The sequence below is a fragment of the Melanerpes formicivorus genome, unplaced genomic scaffold, assembly GCF_026170545.1.
Source record: "Melanerpes formicivorus ecotype bairdi unplaced genomic scaffold, bMelFor1.0.p_v2 SCAF_6, whole genome shotgun sequence".
Classification (NCBI taxonomy): domain Eukaryota; kingdom Metazoa; phylum Chordata; class Aves; order Piciformes; family Picidae; genus Melanerpes; species Melanerpes formicivorus.
Window position 1 is genome coordinate 8,664,358 of NW_027142358.1, and position 22,343 is coordinate 8,686,700.

Here is a 22,343-nt window from a genome sequence, read left to right on the forward strand (position 1 = left end):
CAGCAAGGGTCTCAGGTGATAAGATCGGCTTGGGATGCCAGAGTGTCTTTTGTTGGCACAAGGCAAGATGTGCAGAGGGGCTGGGAGTGAGATGTTGGGGCACAGGAGCAGTGGAGCCCCAGCAGCCGCAGCTTGTAAGGGTGGTGGACAGAAAGGGCAGACCTGCCCTCTCTCAGGCTCTGCAGGAAGGTTCACTGGCAGGTGGATTGTCTGTTCCATCACAGTGAATCCTTCTTGGTGGATAAGGGCTGTGTGAATGTGCTTTGCAGCTTGGTGAGGGGCATTCTAGAGGGTCCACAGTAAGCTGTCTCTCCCCAGCCAAGAAGCTACAGTAGGCTTATGGCCTTGAGAGAAACGACACATTCCCCTTGCATACACCAAACTGCCCTGTGCCTCCCAGAAACCAGGCTGTTCAGAGAGAGGAGTGGCTGCCTCCTAAGCACAACTTTTACTCCTGTTTAAACCCTGTGTTTCAGTTCCTATCCTGCACATTCACCAGTCAGTCTTCAGTTCCCATTGTGCCTTTGCCAGCAGAGCTGAGGAACCTGCTGGTAGCTAGCACCTTCCTCAGGAAGGCACTTCAGCTCTGCAGTCAGCTCACCTCCCCTGTCCTTTCTGATAAGCAGTTTACACAGTCTATAACTAAACTTGCCTGAAGCTGGGGGGCACTTGAAATAAACTCTTCTATTACACCTGATCATGAAACAGGCTCTGCTCTGGAGCTTCCTTAAGTGGTGTGGATGCAGACAATCCTACATCCATCAGCTACCAGGCACGAGGATGGCCATGAGTATGTTTTATTCAGTAGTAATAGCTAGAACAGACAGGAATAGTGGGAACTGCTGGGCCGCTACCAAGGCTGGTTTACTGGGTCCCAGAGAACACTGAACTGTGTCTGGGAGATCTGAAGATGAAGAGGCAAAGGCTCAGCAGCCTGTAGGGTTGGGGAGGGAAGGACCAAGGTGGGAGTCAGCCGTGCTGAGAGCCTGACTGCAACTGGCAGGGAGAGTTCTGCCTCAAGGTTATCCTTTGAAACTGAGAAAAAAGAGGGAGACTGCCTGCAGTACCCAAACAAAGGTGGACTGGGGAAGGAGCAGATGTGCTCAAGGTGAGAATTTGCAGGTGAACTGTGTCACTGAGCCACAGATGGGTCTTCCAAGGACAAAGAACATTGAGGATCAGTGGATTTATTTTCTTTATCAAGCAGGAAAAATACTTATCTCTGTTTCTTGAATTTACAGCTTGACAAGCTGTGTGTATCTCGGATTGATTCCTTGGAGTACAGTGGGGCAAATAAGATGAAAAAGAGCACAAAGGCCTCCAGAGGAAGAAATGAGTTAAGGGCAAGGGAGAAATGCTACCCTGGAGTCTTCAGGACCAGGGAGCCCGAGTTCCTTTGCCATACCAGCAGGACATAGGTCTTGTCCAGCCCCACACACTCATGCAAAGCAGGCGTGATCTGCACACGGCTGTGTTCAGCATGGCTGCTGTGAGGTGAGAATGGGCTGTGCCTGGCCACTTTGTTCTGTTCCTTCTCCCATGTTAGGGATTCTGTACTCAGACCCACAATCTCCTCCTTTGCCAGGCATTGCCCAGCCTGTAGCTCACCTTTTCTTACTCACCACCCATCCTGGCAACCGTTTCACCTATGCCATGGGCTTGTCCTTTGCAGTCCTTTGTGTGTAGCAGCTGAAGGTGCCTTGGCAAGGAGGGTGTTGTCTGTTTTGCCACCCTAGGCTGCCCAGGTGTGTGGTGGCACAGTGGGCTGGGGCAGGGCCACGCCTCTGCTGCTGCTGTTATAAATTTGGGCTTGCTGGGGAAAGATGGCTGCGGCTCTTAGGAGCTGGGCTGACGAGCAGGTAAGAGAAGAGCAACCACCCTCTTTGTGCAAAGGTGGAAAAGAGGTTGTGCTGAGCTCAGCCTCTTCACAAAGCCCCCAGCTCCAAGCCCTCCTCTTGCATGGGGGCCAAAGGTTTTGTATCCCTTTTGTTATGCAGCAGATGGGAGGAGTTGGGCCGTGTAAGAGATCCTGGCTGACATAACCCTTCCGTGCAGGGCTCTGGAGGGGGGCCAGGTTGTATCTAAGCATTTTGATTTAAACTAATCCCAGGCATTCCAAATTGAAAGTCATCGCAGCGCCAGGTAGAACTAGTTGAGACGGTTACTGGAGGGTGGTGTGCGCCCAGGTGTAGTAAAGCAGTCTTGAGGTAGGTTGCTTGTCGCTAACCCCGGGAATATGTTCTGGGGGTGCTGGGACACGTTGGGTGAGCTGAGCTCACTCAACCTTTCTGGGTGGTTTTGGGAAAACTCTGCCCAAGGAAACTGAGCAGCCATGACTGAGAAGTGATGCCTCCTTATGCTTGAAAATTACAACTGGAAAGCCAAGGGCCTGCTCGCAGATGTACAGGGCAGGCTTGGCTGCAGCCTAGCGTTTCTGGGCAAAGAGGAGGCTGGGTGCCACCTGGCCAGGCCCCAAGTGAGCCTTGGGTGCTTTTCTCTGCCCTTTGTTGAGTGTGGGAGCTGAGTCCATGAGCTGGGGAGAAATGGCTTGCTGGAGGTGCTTCCCTAGCACTTGTCAGTTCAAAGAAAGCAGCAAGCAGTAAGCCGCAGGTGAGAGCTGCCTGGGGCTGGCTCCAGCACTCTGGTTGCCACTGAGCATGGCCGATGCTGGTCCTTGTATTTTCCTCCTTTTCTCTGCCAATGGCTTCTCTGAGGTGGGGCTCTTTCTCCTTATCCCCCTGTTGAGCCCTGTGCCTGGCAGCTTGGGAAGGGAAAACCCACTCCAGAAAGCTGAGTGAGCAAGGTTGGCATCTGATGTCTGGGGGGGAGAGCAAGGTTGTAGAGGGGATGAAACAACTTTCATTCCTCTGGTACAAAGCCAGGATGTGCAAAGTTCAACTGTTACTGCAAAGCAACCCAGTGTTGGTGGCAAAGATCTCGTGCCAGGCAGTGTGGGTGGCAGGGCACCGTCAGTGTAGGGAGCTGGGTGGCAATTGCCTGTGCTGCCGTTGGGAACAGATTGGTCTCGATAACAGCACCTGGCATGGCACTCCTGATGAGTTCGTGCAAACACTGGGCAATTATCTATCCTTTAACCTCTCCACCAATATGTCCTAATTAATTGCCTCTGTCGAGCAGGTAAATGATAATTGCCTGGGTTTGAGAGCTAGCTAGTGGCAGTGATCCTGTGCTGTAGAAGCTATCAGCTACAGAGCCACTTTATCAAATGGCAGTAAATCAAAGGTCAGTGCAGATGGCAAGGCACCGCACCACTCATGGGTGCATTGCTGCCTGCACGTCCTGCAGGCTGGGAGCTTGCCAACATTTCTCCACTGATTGCAGAGGAGACTCAGATCTGCTCAGTTTGCCCTAGATCCATCTTCTGGCACCAAGGCATAAGCAGAATTTTAAGGCTTAAGAGTAGAAGATTTCTAGCATCTGACTGCCCTGATGGGATGCTGCTTTGCTCCCACTTAGCTTGGCTGTGCAGATGAAGCAGGCAGAGGTCTGCAGTTGTCCTGATGGGTCCCGGAAGTGCTGACCTGACCCTTCTACACTGGGCATGGTGCAGATACTGAATCTGATTCTCACTTGGAAGCATAGGTTTGTTTTGAATGTGTCACATGGTGCCTACACACCAGGATGTCCTAGGCAGAAGTGTTAAGTGTGGGTGCTCTGGCAGTAGGAGACAGAGAGAAATGCAGTCCATGTCCCACCAACAGTGTGCATACATAAGTGTGCATGCTGAAGGGATACCTGCCAGCCCCATGACAACAGGATGCTTGATCAGGCAGGTGCTATGCTCAAGTGGGAGGAGAAAGGGTCATTCCAGTTTTGCAGCACAAACTTTTGTTCCTTGGGACATGTAACTGATTGCTTCTCTCTTTGTCTCTCTAGTGAGGATGCAGCAGAGACAATAGCAATAGACTCTAACAATCAACCGAAGTCTCCACTGGAAAAGTTTATGGTCAGACTGTGTACACATCACCAGAAGCAATTCATCCGTGTGTTAAACGACATATACACTGAAGTACAGCCAGACTCTGAAGTCCAGCATTTGCCTGAATCTGAGAGCATGGAGGCCTCTACTTGTGGCTCTGGTTGTAGCCAGCAAAGCACTGAAAATCAGGATAAGGGTGCTGCTTGTACTGAATTAAAGCTCCCTTCTTCCTTGGACCCAGGACAGTCAGGGTCTGATGGACCCCTGCACGTTACAGGACAAGGCCTGAAGCAGCCAGTGGAGCTGAAGTCTCTGGACAGAGCAGAGAGCTCCAGTCCTATTTTGAGAAAGGAATTCTCTGAGCTCCCTGTCACCAGGCTTCGTTCTGCTAGTCCAAAGGATAGCTCCACTCAAGGATACCTCAGCACATTGAACTCTTCCTCTTTGAATTTCCATCATGCCACCAAGAGCCTGGAAGGGCAGCAAGCCACTGGGCACGAGCAAGAAGCCAGCGTCAGAAAGTGTGAGGACAATAAAGAGCAGCTAGCAGGTAAGACTCTTGTGGAAGGTTACATCTCGGTTAAAGTGGCAAACGTGAACGGCGGCGAGGACAGCTTAGACAGCTGTCTGGGGTCCCAAAAGAGCTCTTTCAGAGCTCTGCCGGAAGAAGCCTGGGATCCTGGCTTTGCTGTGAGCCCTCCTCGCAGAGCTGACAAAGAGAACACTTTGCAATGCAGCTCAAGAGCATCTTTGCACCAGGACTTAGACGCGAAAGAACAAGACGCGAGACCAAAGCAAGAAAACCACCTGCACACCGTGGCCAAGGGCAAGGCAGGCTGCCACCTGCACCCAGCTGACAAGGACCCACTCGACAAGTCCAAAGAGGGCTGGCTGCCCGCCGGTGCTGCGCCGGCTGGCCACCGGACCGCCAGTGGGCATCCCCGCACCAAGGCAGCCTCCCTCAGGTCCACTCGTAAGAGCAAGAAGGCGTCGGGGCTGAGGATCAATGACTATGACAACCAGTGTGACGTGGTCTACATCAGCCAGCCCATCACCGAGTGTCACTTCGAGAGCCAGCGGTCGGTGTCGTCCCGCAGGACCGCGCGGAAGAGCACCCGCGGCTATTACTTCAACGGGGAGTGCTGTGAGCTGCCGACTGTCCGCACTCTGGTTAAGAGCTCCCGGGCGGAGGAGAGGGGGAGCGGTCCAGCGCTGCGAACCGAGACCCTCGTAAGCACCAAGCAGCCCCTGATGCTCTCGGTGGGGGGCGCTGCGGGGGCAGGCTGGGAAGGTGAGAAAAGGGTTTCCCTGAGGCTGCTGGCTAAAGGGGCGGCAACCAGCCGAGAAACGAGGGAGAGAGCTGAGACAGCCCCCGTGCAGCCCCGGGATACCCGGGCGCTGCGGTCAAGGGAAGCTACCATGGCCATGCCCTTCTTCTCCCTCTCTGCTCCACCCAGTCCCCAGAAAGAGGACAGCTCAGCCAGCTCGCCACCACTTGGCTCCCCTCCTGCTGAAGGAGGGGAGATGAGAGCAGGAGGCGCTGTCCCCTGCGAGGCTGGCAGCAGCCTGGGCTCCTCTGAGGATGGCAGTGGGCAGGCTGTTGATTTTCCTGCCCTTCGCATCTCAGAAGCACCCGGTGCGGAGGAAGGTTGTCTAGGCTCTGATGTACAAACTGATCCTGACCTCCCTGCTAGCCTGGACCCAAAGTCCTTTTCGCAGCACTCTGCTGCTGCAGACACAGCACCCCAGGCCCATGGTGGTGCCACGGATCCTGACCAGCTTCCTGCCACAGGGAATATGGAGCCCTGTGAGCTGCATCAAACAGAGCCCATCCCACACTCTCCAGACCAACAGGCTGATGAGCCCCCTGCCACTGTGGACAGGGAGAGTCCCCCAGAGTCCCCTGCCACCTTGCAGTGCATGGATATGAACAAAAGCATCAATGCTGAACCAGAACCTGAATTATTTGACATGATGGGTGATGACTCCCTTGAGCAAAAGGGGTCTGTGCGAGCCAGCACATCTGTCCCTGAAATCTCAGAAGAAGAGGCAGTGCAGATTAACAGCCCAGCAGGTGAAAAAGACCTCACTGAAGGGGAAATGCTGCCCGAACCCGATGGCTCGGACACTGCAGAGAAGGACTCTGTCTCCAAAGACAGCCTAGACAAGAAGCGGAAGAAAGGCAGGAGAGTGCTTGTGGCATCAGACCGGTGTCTCCGAAGCCAGCAATCCCAGTCACTCACTGAGGGCAGTGCTGAGGATGCTGACTCTTTCAGCTCTGTGCAGCTTCCATGCCCTGAGAGCAAACTCTCCCAGAGCCCTGGTGCTAAGCGGTTCAGGAGAGAAGTGCAACTGGATGAGGCAGCATCCATACACTTCCCAGGTGACTGCTTCCCCAATGTGCCGCTCAAGACCAGTGAGGGGCTGGGTGCTGACCAGGTTCCAGAGAGCACTGCTGTGCAGCAGCCAGGCAAGGAGAATGGTGTCACGACCAGACAAACCTCTAAAAGCTTCCAAGTAAAAGAGGCTGTGGCAGAGGGAGAAGATTCCGCTAAAGACAACTCCCCTGCTAACAGTAGCCAAAGTCAATCGGGCGAGATGCTGGAAATCAGTGTCCAGGCTGATTCTGAGAAGAGAAACATTCTCCCTCCAGAGAGCAGCATGCCTGCAGATGGTGCCCAGCAAGAGGATGTGAAACCAGGTGTTGCCAGCACAAAGGATGAGAACAGCTCTGACAGTGCCACGGGCACAGACAAACTGGAGACCTGTGAGCTGGTGGCTAATTCCCCTCCATGTCCCGGCAGCAGGGGTGGAAGCGAGCATCCTCCAGCAAAGGCTGCAAAGCATAAAAAGGTTGCTCTGCAGTTTTATAACTTAAGACACACGCCCGCACCTGTAGACACTGCAAAAAAGAGCACAGCAGGGAAGGAGCCTATGCAAGCCACCTCGAAACCAAGGGACAAAAGCAAGTCAGGGAACGAGGACTCCCCGGCCTTGGAGGACATAGACACGTCTGACAGCAAACCAAAGTTCATAGAGTGGTGCGCTGAAGAGGAGAACCAGGAACTCATTGCCGAGTTCAACACTCAGTACATGAAAGTTCAGAAGGGTTGGATTCAGCTGGAGAAGGAGGTGCAGCCAACCCCCAAGGTAAAGAACAAAGCTGACAAACTGAAAGAGATTTGGAAAAGCAAAAAAAGGACACGGAAGAGCAGAGGCTCATTAGAAGTGCAGAAGCTTTCTCCTGTCCAGATGCTGTTTATGAAGGCCTTTAAGCTGTCAGACATCTGCCAGTGGTTTCTGGAGACAACTGAAACCAGGTCTCTAGTGATTGTGAAGAAACTCAACACCCGTCTCCCAGGGGAGATCCCTCCCATCAAAGTCCCCATGCAGAAATACTCCTCCTCTGGTCTCTACCCCAGCTCGCTGCAAGCTGAACGTTTGAAAAAACACCTGAAGAAGTTTGCTGCCACTACACCAGCTCGGAATAACTTGAAGAACCAAAAGCTTTGGGCCAAAATTCGGGAGAACGCTGATAAAGCAGAGGCTGAAGAAGCCACCACTCCCAGCCAGACGTCTCCCACTGATGCCAGCATCAAGGATCTGAGTGAGGACAAAACCGTGCAGCCTGCCCCCAGCTTGCCCACACAGGCTAGCACCAGGATCCTGCGCAAGTACTCCAACCTGCGGGGAAAGCTACGAGCCCAGCATCGCATGATGAAGGCAGAGAAGAAGAACGATGGCCCAGGGGACCACCCACCCCTGGAGATCAAGCAGAGCCGAAAAAGCTTGTGCATCAACCCCCTGATGTCTCCAAAGCTGGCCTTGCAGATCAAAGCAGATGCCTTTCCCGCTAAATGTCCCTCAGTGGATGGGACAGGCAAGGGGCGGAAGGGGAAGAACAAGTCCCAGGATGACCCCTCACCCAAAGCTGACCTTCAGCTCAGCAAGAAGAAGAGGATGCTGAAGGAGAGCGGGAGTGCCCAGGAGAGATCAAGCTCCTCCACCAAGGATAAGCTGCCTGCCAAGAAGGCCGGTAAAATAAAGCATTTGGAGGTGAATGCAAAAGCTCCTGCCACCCGCAAGCAGGCTGCCATGGAGAGGAGCAACAAGCTGGCTAGAAAAATGTCTTTGAAAGAGAAGAGAGCCCCAAAAAAGCAGCTGAAGCAGGTGCGGCTCCCCGCGCGGAAGGGCAAAGAGAACACGAGCAGACGGGCCCTGCTGCCCCCTGGCCATGAGGAGCTGGCCAAGTCCCCCAAGCAGAAACCCCTGGGGGAGTCCTCCACGCGATCGCAGAAGATGGCCAACAAGAAGCCCGGTGGCGGGAAGGCCCTGACGAGGTCCATGAAGAAGATGCAGGAGAGCAGCGGGTCGCAGGGCAAGAGGAAGCTGAGGGCAAAAGTGGACTGCTCGCACAGCAAGCGCTCGCGCCTCGACCCGAAATAGCACAGAGGCGGCGGCCGTGTACAGAAGCGATGTATAGTAGTGACCTGTTACCACGCATTAACTAAAGCTGCTTTTATAAGCTGTAGCAAGCCTTTCAAAATCCACAGTTGCAGGACACCGCCCGTGTGAGTTTAGGCATCGGCAGATGTGTCTGGGACAGAGAAGAGGTCAGCCTGTCTGGCTCTGCTGTTCAGAAGGAAGTTTCTGCAGTCTGAACGTTCCTTGGGTTTGTTTTGCTTTGTTTTGTTTTTAAGAAAACCCAACACTTGGAACCAGGCAGTTTTAGTTGAAAGTACAGTGCCTTATTTATCACTTTAAAAATAAAAATGAGAAGCTGGTCTGTGCGATTTGGAGGCTTGCGTTTTATACTTGAGGCACAAGCACTTGTACTGTAGCAGAAAGAAAACCACCGTCGTGCACATGAAGTAGCTTTCAGCAGCCTTTGGGTGCACTCAAACATTTCCCTTTCCTTCAGAGTCCTCCTTCTGTCTGTCTTCTTAGTGGCATTTAAAGCAAAACCAAAACCATTTCCCATCACCGAGGGAGAGAAAGGCAAATCTGTCCCTTGTCAGTTTGTCTGTAGCAGCTGCTCGTGTCCCACAATGTTACCTGCATCAAAGTATTTGTTGTCTACTGGTGTGTGTACTGCTGATGGCTGCCTTGCTCCCCCATGGCATGGCCCATGGGGCTGGGGAGGTCCCACTCAGGCAGAGGAAGTGGAGGAGGTGCTGAGGGTACCAGACTGCCACATCCATTGCTGCTGGGTGGGTGCACTGGGCCCTATCTGTCTTTATTTCTTGTTGGCTTCAGGGATGAATTGGTCCCACTGTGCCCTGCTTTTGGACAGACCTCCTTCTCCCATTTTGCTGTGCTCCTGTTGATTTCTGTGTCCTCTGACAGCAGAGCAGCTTCTGAAGCGCTTTGCTGAGGTTGAATTTCTCCCTCTTTAAGGGCTCTAGCTCCTTCTGATGATGCTCTGCAGAAGAGCCCTGGTCCTCACCTTGTGTTCTTGTGCGTGTCATGCCTTGCGCCCTCCTTAGCCAGGATTTGCAGCTGGAATGGGGTTGGGATAAGGAACTGATTTAAGTGTATTTATTACCATAATTTGCATTTCACCTTTTACAGGCAAGGTGCAGTTGGTTTGTCCTTGCTTATGGCTGGTGCTGTGGAGGCTGAAAGTGGCCAAGCCTCTGCCCTGTCCTGTGCAACACCTGTGCAGAGCTCCTCTGCAGCACGTGTGAAAGGCAGCTAGAGGTCTGCAGTGGCAGAACAGGGTCACGGTGCCTAGCGCCGCTGAGGGCAATGTGTTAGAAGTGCACAGAGCGTGTGGCTGTGCTTTCTCTGCTGGGCAGGGATGTTCTAACTTCAAGTGGCTCAGTTGGTAGTGCATCAGACCCTGAATGAGAAGGTTGTGAGTTCAAAGCCTGCAGTGGGCAGTTGTATCCTCCCTACTCTAGTCATGAGGTCTGGGGTGACAGGTTGGACTTGATGATCTTTGAGGTCCCTTCCAACCTTAGGAATACTGAACTTCAGTGGCAGTGGAGGAGCTGCCTCGGTCTGCACTCAGGGAGAGGACCCTGCTTGGCCATTGCATCTCCACAGCTTCACTTCAGCAGTGCTGCACAAAATCTGCTTGCCTGAATCCTGATGGATGTCTCCTTACAAGCAGAAGGCAGCAATGCCTGAGAGGGTGCCGGGCAGGATCTGGGGCTCTCAACCTTTAACAGCCACTTGCTGGTCCTTGCTCAGCTCCTTGTCCCTGCTCAGAGCAAGGCTTGGTGGCAGTCCATGCATTTGAGAGGTGCCTGGGGGAAGAGGGTGGAAAGGGCTCAGGTGCAAGGGGAATTGCTTTTCACAGCTGCCATTGAACTCCAGATCCCAAAGCCTGTGGAGTGGAGATGGGAGGCAGAGAATTGTCTTTAAATCTTTAATTGTGCCTGTTTAGTGTAGAGGATGAAACAATGCATTTAAGGTTCACATGCCCTTCGCAGAGCACCTCTGGCTCTCTTGCAGGTATTCCCTTCCCCCAGCGCTGACGCACACAAGGCTGCAGCACATTTTTCTCTTACTATGAAATGGCTGATTAAAAAAAACACACAAAAATCAGTTACCTTTCCTTTGAATCATGCTAGAAGAAGTTAACTCTCTGAACAGCTAGGAAGTGATTAAATCTAGCCTGTCAGTCCCTGTACAGATTAATACAAAGTTCTCTATGACTTTAATTTTTCCTGCATGTGTTAAATATGTCAAACATTCCATCAGGAAAGATTTTAAAGCGTTTCAGGAGAGGTGTGAGGCAGGAGGGCACTGGTGGCAATCAAGTGACTGGTCTGTACCTTTCTTGCAGGTTGTCTTTCCCACTTGCTTCTCCATCCATACTTGTGGTCCTCTTCTAACCTCCACCCGGGGCAGCCTCTCCACAGGTGTGTGAGCCCAGGGTTTCCCCTTCTTCTCTTGTGCTGGGCATGCGAGTGAGCACCCCTCTTACCTTCATTTGTTGTGCTGCTCCCTGGCAGCAACCCCCCTTTTCCCCATCCTTCACAACCCCTCTTTCTCCACCCTTCACCATTGCTCCTGAAGTGCCTGCACTAAGCTGCACATGCAGAGCCATACCAGGCACCAGACACCCAGCACTCCTTGGAGCTTTCTCTCTCCCTCTGCAATTTTTTTTAGCCCCTGGTAAATGCAGGCTGCTCTGGTCTTCATCTTTTGTGCTTTTTGGAATGGGAACTTCATAGGATAAAACCCATGATAAATGAAGTGCATTTCTGGGTGGGTGCTGCTGCTCCAGCCTTCCAGCTGCATTCCTGCCCACTGGAGCTCCACCAGCACCAGCTGGCTTACCATGGCAAGAGTGGGAGACAGCAGGTATCCTACTAGTGCAGGAGCAGAGCAGCATCTCTCCCAGTTTGATGTGTGCTGCTTGGTTTAGGCAGCAGTGGGATCAGTGGGCTGAGATTCCCAGCAGTGTCCCTGCCAGGCATTAGCTCCAGAGAAGAATGGCCAGAACCTGTCACAGGGAGAAAGCAGAGATACTAAAAGGACAACCATGTTCTTCCCATCCCTTTGGCTTTCCAGTCTCAGCCTGTGATTTTCTGTCACACTGCTGTATTTCAGCTTGATTTAATGGAGATTTCCTGTGCTGTAGACAAGTCCCCATGGGAAGAAGCCCTGTCAGCAGATGCTGTATGAGTCACAGGGTTCTGGGAAGGACCAAGGTGACATCCACCATGCTGGACAGTGTGTAGGCAACATGGCCTGAGACTCAATGTGCCTGCAGCTGTTACAGGCTGTGATTGCCTTCGGCCAACAGCTCTCTCTCTCCCTCAGGATGCCAGAGGCATTCAGCAAGCTGTGGCTTCCCACATTAGATCTGGCACATCCTGCACAAAAAGTAACACAAAATTTGTGGAAAGAGCCTTTTAACAGGAGCTGGGCTCAGCCTCATGGGTGTAAATCTGAATGTCTGCACCATTTAATGAGGAAAGGTAAAGGGTTTGGGTTTTATCAGGAGAGGACAGAAAAGGGGGCTCTGAGCCTGGGCTGTGGATCGCTTGCTTGTCTTCAGAAAGCAAATGAAGAGAAAGCAAATAATTCTGATATATTTTTACTACAATTCTTTAATAAACTGGCCCCAGACTGCTGCCTGGGACCAACCTAGACCAGGCATGCACTGCATGTCCCTTGTGGGCACCTGGCTCCAGTGGGCAGGGGATAGAGCAGCATCTTGGGCATCTGCAAGGACAAGTAGCAGTGGTTGTGCAGGAAGTGCTGATCCCGGATGTCCTGAGGGGTGAGATCCTCTGAGATCTTGTCGACAGGGACCCCCATCTCCCTTCTGTACTGTCCTTGGGACCAGACCCTGGTACTGCAGCCTCTGCAGGGTTCTCCCCAGCTGAGTATATCAATGCTGCTCAGAGATGCTCTGCTCTCTTCCTCCTCCTTTCCCCCCAGCAACTCCCACTGAAAAAAAATTAATTTTGAATAAAATGAGAGTGATTTTTCTCTACATCATGGTGTTTGTGAGGCCCTGGCAGGAGTGTTTCCTCCTGCAGCTGCTGCACTGGCTGGTGGGTTTAGCTTATGCAGATAGTTATTATGGAGAGGAGGCTTTGGCCATGGATGAGTAAGGTAAAGCCACCACCTACAGCTGAGTTATTGCAGCAAACACTTGGGGCATGACCTCTGTAGCCCACCTCAAGGTGAGAATTTTGGAGCTTTGATGAAGGTTTTCTGAATTCCACATTTGTGCAATCCTTTGGGTTTCATTAGGGGTGAGGGTGGGCCAGTGATGGTCAGCCTCTTTAGAAAAGCATTAAGGCTTTCTGCTCTGAGGAAATCCCCAGCTCTATGCCAGGCTCCTTTCCTTTCTGTTACTAGCCTGGGAGATAGCCTCTTTGGCCCCTCAGTTCCTCCTGTGTGCATTCTCCACTTGACACCAGTAATAAAGAGAATTTCCAGGTCTTGCTGACTATGAGATCCACTTTTCAAGTGCTTTGCACGTGCTTCTTTGAGTGCTGTATTTTGGGGCAGGAAGGAAGAATGCTGTAATTTGCTAGCAAATTAAATTTCATTTTAATTTGTTAGAAAATTAAAGTGCCTATGTGTAAGGTGACTGCCTGGCAGGGTGGCATTGCCTGGGGAGCTCCAATTTCTTTATCAGTGCTCAGATCTTTCATTTCCACCCCCCCCCCATTTTCTTTTCCTCCACCCAGTCCTCACATTGCATTACTCCCTTCCCCATTTACTTCCCAATTTCATCTCTCCATGGTTCAGTCAGAACAGTGCACAAGAGCCACAAAAATGAGCAGAAGTGATGTCATACAGGGAACCTATTGCTCTTTGTTAATGGCTTGGGACAGGCACAGCTTGTTCCTGTGTGTTCTGCAGTGAGGCAGGAGTGAGGTGTACGGCTGAGGCACCTTAGAGCAGCCTGTTTCCAGTAAAGCAGCTTCTAGGCAATGCAAGGGACGCACAGGGAGCTGCAGATGACCTCAGAGAGTGGAAGGAAATAAGCAACATGATTTATTGCCTTATTCCACACGGGCACTGAGTTGTGTTTCCATTAGCAGAGCTGCCCACTGGCACTACCACAGTGCCATCCTCAGCTCCAAAGCCTCATTGCGCTCCTCCTCCTCCTCCTCCTATGGGCCACCTCGCAGCTCCCTGGTCTGCTTCTTCAGCTCCGGATTTCAGCACAAGTGCTCTGTCCCACCAACAGTCTTCTCCTCTTCCTGTTACTTTGGCTTTCCTTGGTGGCCCCTTTCTCATCCTGTTCGTGATGCTAGTCTCCATCCCAGCTCCCCGGTCCCTGTAGCAGGAGCTGCATCCTTTTAGCTCTGCGCCTCCGATGATGCCCTTGCCGCCCCTTTGCTGCCAGCCCCCATTGCTCGTTTGCATGGTTATCTCTTCCTCTCTCACCTTGTCATGGGCAGCTCGGGGTCTTCACACTTCACGTGGTCAGGAACCATCCATTTTACCTAATCTCTGGGAGGGACTGAGTTTGTCGAGTCAACAATTCTCTGTCAGGGACTGAGGGCTGCAGCTTGAGCCCAGGATGGCTTCTTCTGTCTGCACCTGTTAGGTTTTTCAGTGATAGCCCTGGAATGAGTTTCTCTGATGATGAGGAGCATGCAGTATGTCCAAGGCGTGCACATGTTTATATTCATCACTGATGAGGTCCTTATTGCTCGTGTTTGCTGCATGCAGTGGTGTATCTGTGTTCAGCTGACAGCACATCAGTGAGGTGCATCTGCAGCAAACCTTCTCCAAAGAGCTGTGTAGCCAGTGCTGATACTTTCAGCAAGTTTTGTGACATGTTGCTAGATTACCCTTCATGAGCCAGGAGAGTGAAAGGAGCTTGTCCCTTCTACTCTCTGCATCCCTGTCCCTCCTGTGCCAGGGGAGCCTCTCAGTGCAGGATAGAATGGGCTGGTGGGCAACCCCAGCCACGTTTTGCCTGCTAGCTCCTAGTAACCTCCTGGGAAACAGAGACACAGTCTCAGAAGGACACAGATGTTCAGCTGCCCTGTTTTGAAGACTTGCAGATGGACAGTTTCTCTCTCCAGCTCGTATTCTTTCAGCCTGACAATGCATTCCCGGTTGAGGGCGACTGGGAAAGCTGCAGTTCTCAGCCTTCCACAGGCATGGGCAGTGCCCAGGGAAGCATGGAGGTGCTTGCTGCTGTCTGGATCGAGCTCTTGCCTTTCCACTGCTGATGGTTGTGCCGAGGGGAGAGGGCTGAGCCCCAGCCAAGGCGTCCTTGGGTCCACATCCTCGGGCTGTAGGCCTGGATGGCTCAGGAGCGAGGCAGGGTAGGCTCCCCCCTGCCAGGGAAGGCCGCCGCAGCGTTTGGTGTAGCAGTGGATGTTTGGAGCAAACCATGAGGCTACGATGTCCCCGCACTGTGCGTGTCCCCTGACCCTGTGTGTCTTAGCATCCATTCGGCCCATCCTTTAGCTTGGTGGTTGTGAAATGAATCCATCTGTTCTAAGATGTTCTCAGGAGTTCTTGTTTGTATTAAGCTCACCCCTAGGCTTAGCTGAAATCACGGTCCCCATCCTTCCTCTTCTCCTCCCCGCAGACACGCCCTCTCTTTCACAAGCACTTCCACCCTCTCCCTGAAGGGCACTGGTGGTGGCGGTGGTGAGGGGCAGCTGACGGTTTCAATTCAGGGCACCTTGGCAGCTTGGGGGCAGCCAGAGGGGCTGGGTTGCAGCCGGCCAGCATTTGCAGCGTGGGTCTGGAGGCCGAGGGTTCCTTTGGGCTGCGTTGCTTAGCCAATGTTTTCTAAGTCTGTTTGTTAAGAGTTTCCTAATTTTAAAATGAAATGTGAATATATATGATGTGTAGGTGCCATGTAAGATAAGTGTTGTGCTAGGCAGCAGGATGCTAATCTACTTTTTAAGCTTTTGGTTTTGGTTTTGAGGGGAGGGAGGGAGGGAGGGAGGTGTGTCAGGAAAAAAAAAAAAAAGAGTTCTTCTCTCACTTCACGCTCACAGATCTAATATTGTAAATAGTTTTATAAAATATTTATTTCCTGGGCTTTCCACAGGTGGTTCTGGTTCGGACTGCTGTGTCGGTTGGTGGGGCTGTATCGCCCAGCGGGCCGCAACCTAAGGGCTGGCTATTGCATGAGGGGATGGGATGGGGTGGGGGTGGGGGGTGGGGGTGGTCGGTTTGGTTTTTGTAAGTCACATCCAAGGTGAAGCATTAACTCTTTCTCTTCATCTCATGTTGATGATGATGATGATGTCAGACCTGGTTGATGGCCACGGTCCCTGGGGAGGCAGTAAGCTCCCCGTGGCCAGCCGGGATGGTTGTTCCCCAGGGCAGGGGGCACTGCAAGCAATAAGATTTGTAGTAATAATGTCTGCTTCGACGGCAGGGGCTCTCGGGGCTCAGGGCCGGGCGCGAGTAACCCTGCTCCCGGTGGGGACTCCGCCCAGCACAGCATGGAAGGGGTGTCTCTCCTCACTTAGGGGTGCCCTAAGAGGCATCCTCAGGGATGCCAAAGGCGGGAGTTGCTGTCACCCTTAAGAAATCCCCCCCCCCCCAAACAGCCAGGTTAGGGTAGGGAGTTACCAAGAGCAAACTCCTCCTTGAGTATTACTGCAGTGAGCAGCTGCCTTGGGGGCTCCTGCACTTCCGTTTGTGTCTTTGCTCTCGCCTTTAAAAGGCCAGTGCTGGCTCCAGAAGGTCGTTTGCTTATTTGCTCACCATTCTGCAGGTTTTATTCTCTTTCTAGAACGTTTGAGGTAATTTTTTTTTTCCTCTGAGTGGGTTTGGATTTTTTCCCCTTTTTTCCCCCCTTTTTTCCCTTTCTTTTCTTTTCTTTCTCTCTTTTCCTTTTTAATAAGCTTATTTTTGCCTGGAAATGCTTCCTGGCTGTGCCCCCACCAAGCCCATCTGTCTGTGTGGGGTGGCATCAGCAGCAGGATCGTTGCTGCCTTTATGATGATGAGTCCCATACTTGGGAGTGGGGAGTGCTGTTGGGTCTCAGCCCTGCAGGACGTCTTGCCAGCCCCATGCTTCCTTTACCCTTGGGACAGGTGTGTAAAAAATGAAAAGGGGGGAAAAAAAGGGCAAGAAAAGGAAAGGGGAAAAAAAAGAAAGGCAACAACCCCCCAGTATTTTCTTCTTTTATAAGATGCTCAGTATTTAGCTGTTATCTCCACCCTGATGGCAAATATTTTCCCCTTCATCTGCGTCTGCTTCCCTGGGAGAGTTGGGGTGTTTTTGTTTCCCTGGTTTTTTTCCTCTCTGTTTTTTTTTTTTTCCTGGTTTTTGTTTTCTGTATGACTTTTAGACACTGAGCAGAAAAGTCCTCCTGTCCAGTACTGTATGTTTGAGCCTGAGCAATGTGAACTGTACAGACGGGCGGCGGCTGCCCGCCTCGGGGGCGGGGAGGGGGGAGCCGTGGCTGGGGCCGGCGTTCCCGGCTGCTCTGGGGGGGGAAGAGGGAAGTACTGCATGGTTGAGTTAGGGGAAAAAAAAAATGAACTGTCTGCTGTGAATTCTCAGTTGGAAATGTGGAGAGGGGTTTCCATTAGATAATGTTTACATACCTCACCTGATGAACCTTTGAAAGTGTATATAAAAATTAAAGAAAGAAAAAAAAAAGAAGAAATAAAATTATATTAAGTTGCTTTAAATCACTATGTATAGCTATAAGAGCTGGGTCCTTTCAACTCTGAGTATGTAACAACTCTCTAAATGTCGACATTTGTGTGAACTCTGTGCTCCTGTATTTTATTTCATCCTAGCCTATGGAAGAAGTTGTGTTCTTGTTCCAGGTAAAAGGTTCCTGACTCAGACCTGAACTCCTCAAGGATTCCCAACTCCTTGTTTTCTTTTCTTCCTCCACTGTCAATATCACCCTCTGAGCTTTCTAAAGGTCCGTATTTTATTGCAGCTTATTAAACGTTTCTTTGATATCAGTGTTTGTTTGGTTGGTAACTGGGGAAGGGTGAAGGTGAGTACAGGAGGAGGGGCAGCAGGCTGGCACCCTCGGGGTAGGATTCCCATCACCCTGGAGGAGGGAACATAAATACCTGGGTGGGATTTGTGTGCTCCCATGCTGGTGTCTGAGCTGATGGTGCCACTTTATGTGGCACAAACAGTCCAACCCCTCAGAGTTCCTGTGAACTGCTGCCCAGGGCCCTTCTCCCGTCCCCAAAGAGTTACAGGATCACAGGATGTTAGGGGCTGCAAAGGGACCTCCAAAGATCATTGAGCCCAACCTGCCTCCCAGAGCAGGAATCTAGCACAGGTTGCACAGGAACACATCCAGATGGGTCTTGAAATTTCATCTCCAGAGGAAACTCCACAACCTCTCTGGGCAGCCTGTTCCAGTGCTTTGTGGCCCTCACAGTGAAGAAGTTCCTCCTTGTGTTGAGGTGGAACCTCCTGTGCTGTAGTTTATATCCATTACCCCTTGTCCTATCACAGGGTGCAACGGAGAAGAGCCTGTGCCCATCCCCACAGCAGGTACCAGGACTTTCAGCCTCTCATGCTTCCCCACACACAACCCAGGCAGTGACAGCTCCTTTGCAAGGTATTGTACCAACAACCCCAGCTCTCCTCGGGGATAAGGCCTTAGCCTGGGGCTCCATGTCTCAGCACCACGTGGGTGATGCTCTGGCCAGAAGAGGTGGCCAGGGCTGTCCCAGGAGTAAGCAGGTCATCACTCGTGGCAGGACCAGCTCTCCCCACCCTGTGGCACCTCGTCCACCGAGCAGTTCCCAAGCACCAGCTGCCCCCTTTTCCCTCCAGGAAAGAAGAGGCTAAGCCTCTAATGAATAAATGTCATGTTCACATGGAAGACAACATAGACAATGCTAAACATCTCCTAAAACAATACAGCCTCTGCCAGCAGAAGGATGCTCAGCGCCTCCCTCGCCAGCCTAGTACAAACCAGCGTCTTCAACAGTGACACACACAAACCCCACAGGCCAAACAAAGCCACCATCATTTGCCTGCCCATTAGCATCTGTAAACAAAAAGAAATCATTTGTTGAACCCCAAACATATAAAAATACTATAACAAAATGAAATACAAATATATATTAGAATCTGTAAGTATTCTGTATAAAGAGATACTTTAGCGGTTAGCTTACAGCAAGAACAGAAACACAACACAACTGAGCCCCAGCCGGGCCACAGGCAAAATGAGACGTGTCCCGGCTACTCTGTGGCAGAGGGGGCTCCCACGGAGAGAGCCTTTGTGACAGAAACATATCCCATGGTGCTGAGAACATCCTGGATGCCAGTGGTGAGCAGGGATGGTGACGGCACCTGTGGAACTGGATGCACCTGGCGGAGATGGCCAGAGCCTGGCTGCAGCCAGCTACACGGACCTGAAGCTGATGCACTGGAGTGGTGTGATGGAGATACCTGGGGCTGCAACCCAGAGTGTGCCTGCCCAGGGCTGGTGATGATGCACTGTCAAGCCCTGCACAGTGTTCCAAGTCAGGTCCCCACCATCCTTGGTCCCCATGGGCGTAGAAGTAACGCTGCAGTGATCAGGGGTAAGTGGTACCCCAGCACATGCTCCCTCTGCTCAAGAGTGCTGCTCCTGCTCCCATACCAGCCCACTGCAGTTACTGCAGGCTTTGGAGAGGTGCTGCCTGGGCACCAGCACCCAAGTCCATGAGATGGTGGGATCTGTCCTGGCAGCAATGTCAGCTCCAGGCTTGGGCATCTTCAGCCTCTTCAACTGGTCCTGGCACTCCCAAAGCTGAAGTGCCAGTGATCAGCACAACAAAGCCACAGCCTAGCTGTCCCAGCAGCCTCCTGCTCCAGCTCTTTGGGCCACTTCTGCTCAGCTGCAGAACCCATAATAGCACCAAGCCTAGAGGAAAGGGGTTCTTGTGCCTCCCCACGCAACTCTGACCTCTGTGCAGAGCCACTGGGCTGTCCTGGTGGCATTCAGGCTCCCTTCTGCATGAATGGTGCACAACTCTGTAGCGTGGAGCAGGGCTGGTGCTGGGATCCCACCAGATGTCTGCATGTCATTGCCTGTGGCCTGTTCAGCATGCTTGGGACCATCCTGGTCCTGATCCAACCAGCATGGCCCTGACACCCCCAAAACAGGCTAGAGCTGTGCCCAGTGCTTTCTGTGCCCCAGTGCCCAGAGTACAGCCCTGGCACCAGAGCTCCAGCACCCCAGTAACTTCACCACTGGAGAGATGGCAGGTCCTTGCAAGGAAGCCAGGGCTGCCAGAGGAGTGGATGGGGAGCTGGGCTTTGGGACTGCCAGTGCCACAGGATGCTGGCTGCAGGATGCAGCTCTCTGTCAGCTATGACTTGTCAAGGCCTTTGAGGCTCTGCCATATTAGACCTCTTTGCTTGAGGCCCAGGTGATGGAGAAACTCATGACTTGCCAGGCTGGATGCAAGGGATGGGGCTTCCAGGAAGAGGACATGCAGTGGGACATGGACAGTGCCCTCCACGGCTGCACCAGCAGGAAGGCAGAGCACCACAGGGAGCGGGCAAGGGACAGCAGGGCAGAGAGCCCACCTCCTATCCACACAGCCGTGTAGCTGCAGTTCTTAAAAATGTCTCTATCTACACATGTGTTTTGTTTGTGGTTGGTTTTTTCTTTCTTTTCCTGTTTCATCTGTTGTGGGTTTTTTGTTTTTTTTCCCCCAATCCTTTAGATGCAACAGCTCTGCCCTCCACTGGGCTCCTCTGTGCAGCTGCAGTTCGGGAACATCCAGAGAGCAGCACGGTGGCTGCAGGGCAAAGCGAGGTCCTTGGCTCCGGGAGGGCTCCCTGCCGGCCCCTGCGCAGTCTGGGGCCGCTCACAGGCACTGGCTGCAGCCGCACTTGCTGGGCTTCTCCACCTCCTCCACGAAGGTGGCGCCGTTGCTGCACTCGAAGGCGTATTTCCTGCGCCGCAGCCGCAGCCCGGTGCAGCAGCTGGCACCGGGGCTGCCACAGGTCCCCCGGCACTCCACCCAGGCCACCGGCCGCGTCGTCTGGCAGATGGCATAGCCCCGCTGCACCTGGTGGTAGTCCCGCACCGGCTCCCCGTGGCACTCCGGTTCTGTGGGACAGCAATGCTCAGTCCAACATCCCAGCCTGGGGCTGTGTCCCAGGCACCCATCTGCCCAGCACCTACCTTGGTCACAGAGGGCTCCAGCATAGCCGCTGTGGCACTCACAAGCAGGCTGGCCCTCTGGCGTGAGGCGGCAGCGGCCGTGGACGCAGGGCTGGTGGTGGCAGGGGTCAGGTGGCTCCATGGGCTGGTTGCAGAGAGCACCCTGGTATCCCTCATGGCACTGGCAGCTATAGGAGAGGGCATCGAGGGGCAGGCACAGCCCATGCACGCACCTGCGGGCATCCAGCACCATCAGGCCCCTGCCAGCATGGCACTGCACAGCAGCAGCATGCACAACCACCAGCTCTGAGCATGGCATGGCTCAGCACTGGTGTGGCACCAGTGTGGCACTGGGACTGGCATGGCACTGCCACAGAACAGCACTGGCATGGCTTTGGCATGGCACTACTAGCACATAACAGCCCTGACATAACTCGGTGCCAGTGGCATGGTGCGGCACAGCACTACTGCAGTATGGCACCACTATGGCATGGCACCATCAGCATGACCCACTCCCCGAGGAAGGTGGCAGACAGCCAATAAGAGGGGTGGGAAGAGCAAGCAGTGAGAAGAGACAGCCAATGGAGAGGGCGAGGATGAGAACAGTGGGCAGTGAGGAGCAGCCAGTGACAAGGCAGCCAATGGGAAAGGGCAGTTAAGGAGCTAAGGAAGTGAGACAGCTGTGGTGGTCAAGGCCACGGATGCTGAACAGCCAGTGGGGCAGGGCTATGGCTTCAGGATAGCCAGTGGGGCAGATAGGGTCACTGGGGCCAATGGGGCAGGGGCACTTACTTGTGCCCCTGGCAGGGGCCACCGTGGGGCTGGTCGCAGTGGGGCCCGTCCCAGCCGGGCTCACAGTGGCAGACAGGGCCCTGGGCACCGGTGGGTTGGCAGATGCCGTGCAGGCAGTAGAGCTTGCGGCAGGGCTCACAGCCCGGCACCACCCCCGGCGTCATCCGCGTCTTGGTGAAGTCCTGCAGCTCGTTGTTGATGTAGAGGTTGCGGATGCACCCATGGAAGCTGGTGCCATTGAGGAGCTGCCAGAGGCGGAAGGCAGCCGAGTTGACATCCACAGGCATCCCTGGGGAGAACAGGGCTGTCAGCGTGCCCAGACGATCCCCACTGCCCCCCTGCCCCCTGTCCTACCTCCTACATAGAGGGGAGCCTCGCTGTTCAGCGTGTAATGCTTGCCCGAGTTGTCCATGGTCATGGGGCTGCCGCCATCGATGGAGAGGTTCACCATCTGGTCAAAGGTCACCAGCTCCACGGTGTGGAACTGCCCGTCGTTGATGGTTTCAGCACTGCCAGGGATGGCTGGGTCACCGGGGAACCCCCAAACCCACGCAATGCTGGGGGTGGTCCCAGAAGTGTGGGGAAGGAAGGGGTGGCAGGTTACCTGTAGATGGCTGAGCTGGGGTGAGTGCCAGGGTCATAGCTGACTCTGACATGGCCCTGGTACAGCTCCACGGCCATGTGGTCACTGTCTCCATTGTACAGCAGGATGCCATTGCCTTCGGCTGTGGAGACCTAGCAGAGGGAGAGGTGGGAGCCCATATCCCTGGGGCAGTACTCCCAGTACTCCCTGATGCCCCCATGCTCCTCCAGCCCTCACCTGCAGAGTTATGTTGGCCCGGGGCCAGTCCTGCAGGTCCGTGAACTGCAGATATGTGTCACGGTCCACGAAGTTGACACTCAGCAGCTTCTCACACTTGGGACCGCCAAAGCCAGGCAGGCACTGGCAGAGGGCTCGGGCACCCCGCTCCACACACAGGGCCCCATTCTGGCACTCAGCTCGCTCACAGAGGCTGGGCTGGCTGGCAGCATGGGCTGGCATCTCGCAGAGCTGGCCACTGC

At 53.4% G+C, this 22,343-nt stretch overlaps 2 protein-coding genes across 10 annotated transcripts in view; one reads left to right on the top strand and one right to left on the bottom strand.

Moving 5' to 3' along the window:
• LCOR (ligand dependent nuclear receptor corepressor) overlaps positions 1-18,101 on the top strand; it is a 96,817-nt gene extending 78,716 nt beyond the window's left edge. For 7 of the 9 annotated variants that reach the window (XM_068139529.1, XM_068139531.1, XM_068139530.1 and 4 more), the window contains one exon: positions 3,898-15,531. In XM_068139529.1, the coding sequence (XP_067995630.1) occupies positions 3,898-8,386 (4,489 nt within the window). In that variant the 3' untranslated portion in view covers positions 8,387-15,531. Of the gene's footprint in view, positions 1-3,897; positions 15,532-17,836 lie in introns of those variants that run through there. The other 2 variants (XM_068139538.1, XM_068139539.1) reach the window with 2 other exon arrangements.
• Positions 18,102-18,180: 79 nt separating this feature from the next.
• SLIT1 (slit guidance ligand 1) overlaps positions 18,181-22,343 on the bottom strand; it is a 65,478-nt gene continuing 61,315 nt past the window's right edge. The window contains exons 32-37 of the mRNA XM_068139540.1: positions 22,102-22,339; positions 21,886-22,016; positions 21,636-21,790; positions 21,282-21,570; positions 20,511-20,722; positions 18,181-20,435 (exon numbers count right to left, since the gene is read on the bottom strand). Of these exons, the coding sequence (XP_067995641.1) occupies positions 20,191-20,435; positions 20,511-20,722; positions 21,282-21,570; positions 21,636-21,790; positions 21,886-22,016; positions 22,102-22,339 (1,270 nt within the window). The 3' untranslated portion in view covers positions 18,181-20,190. The remainder of the gene's footprint in view (positions 20,436-20,510; positions 20,723-21,281; positions 21,571-21,635; positions 21,791-21,885; positions 22,017-22,101; positions 22,340-22,343) is intronic.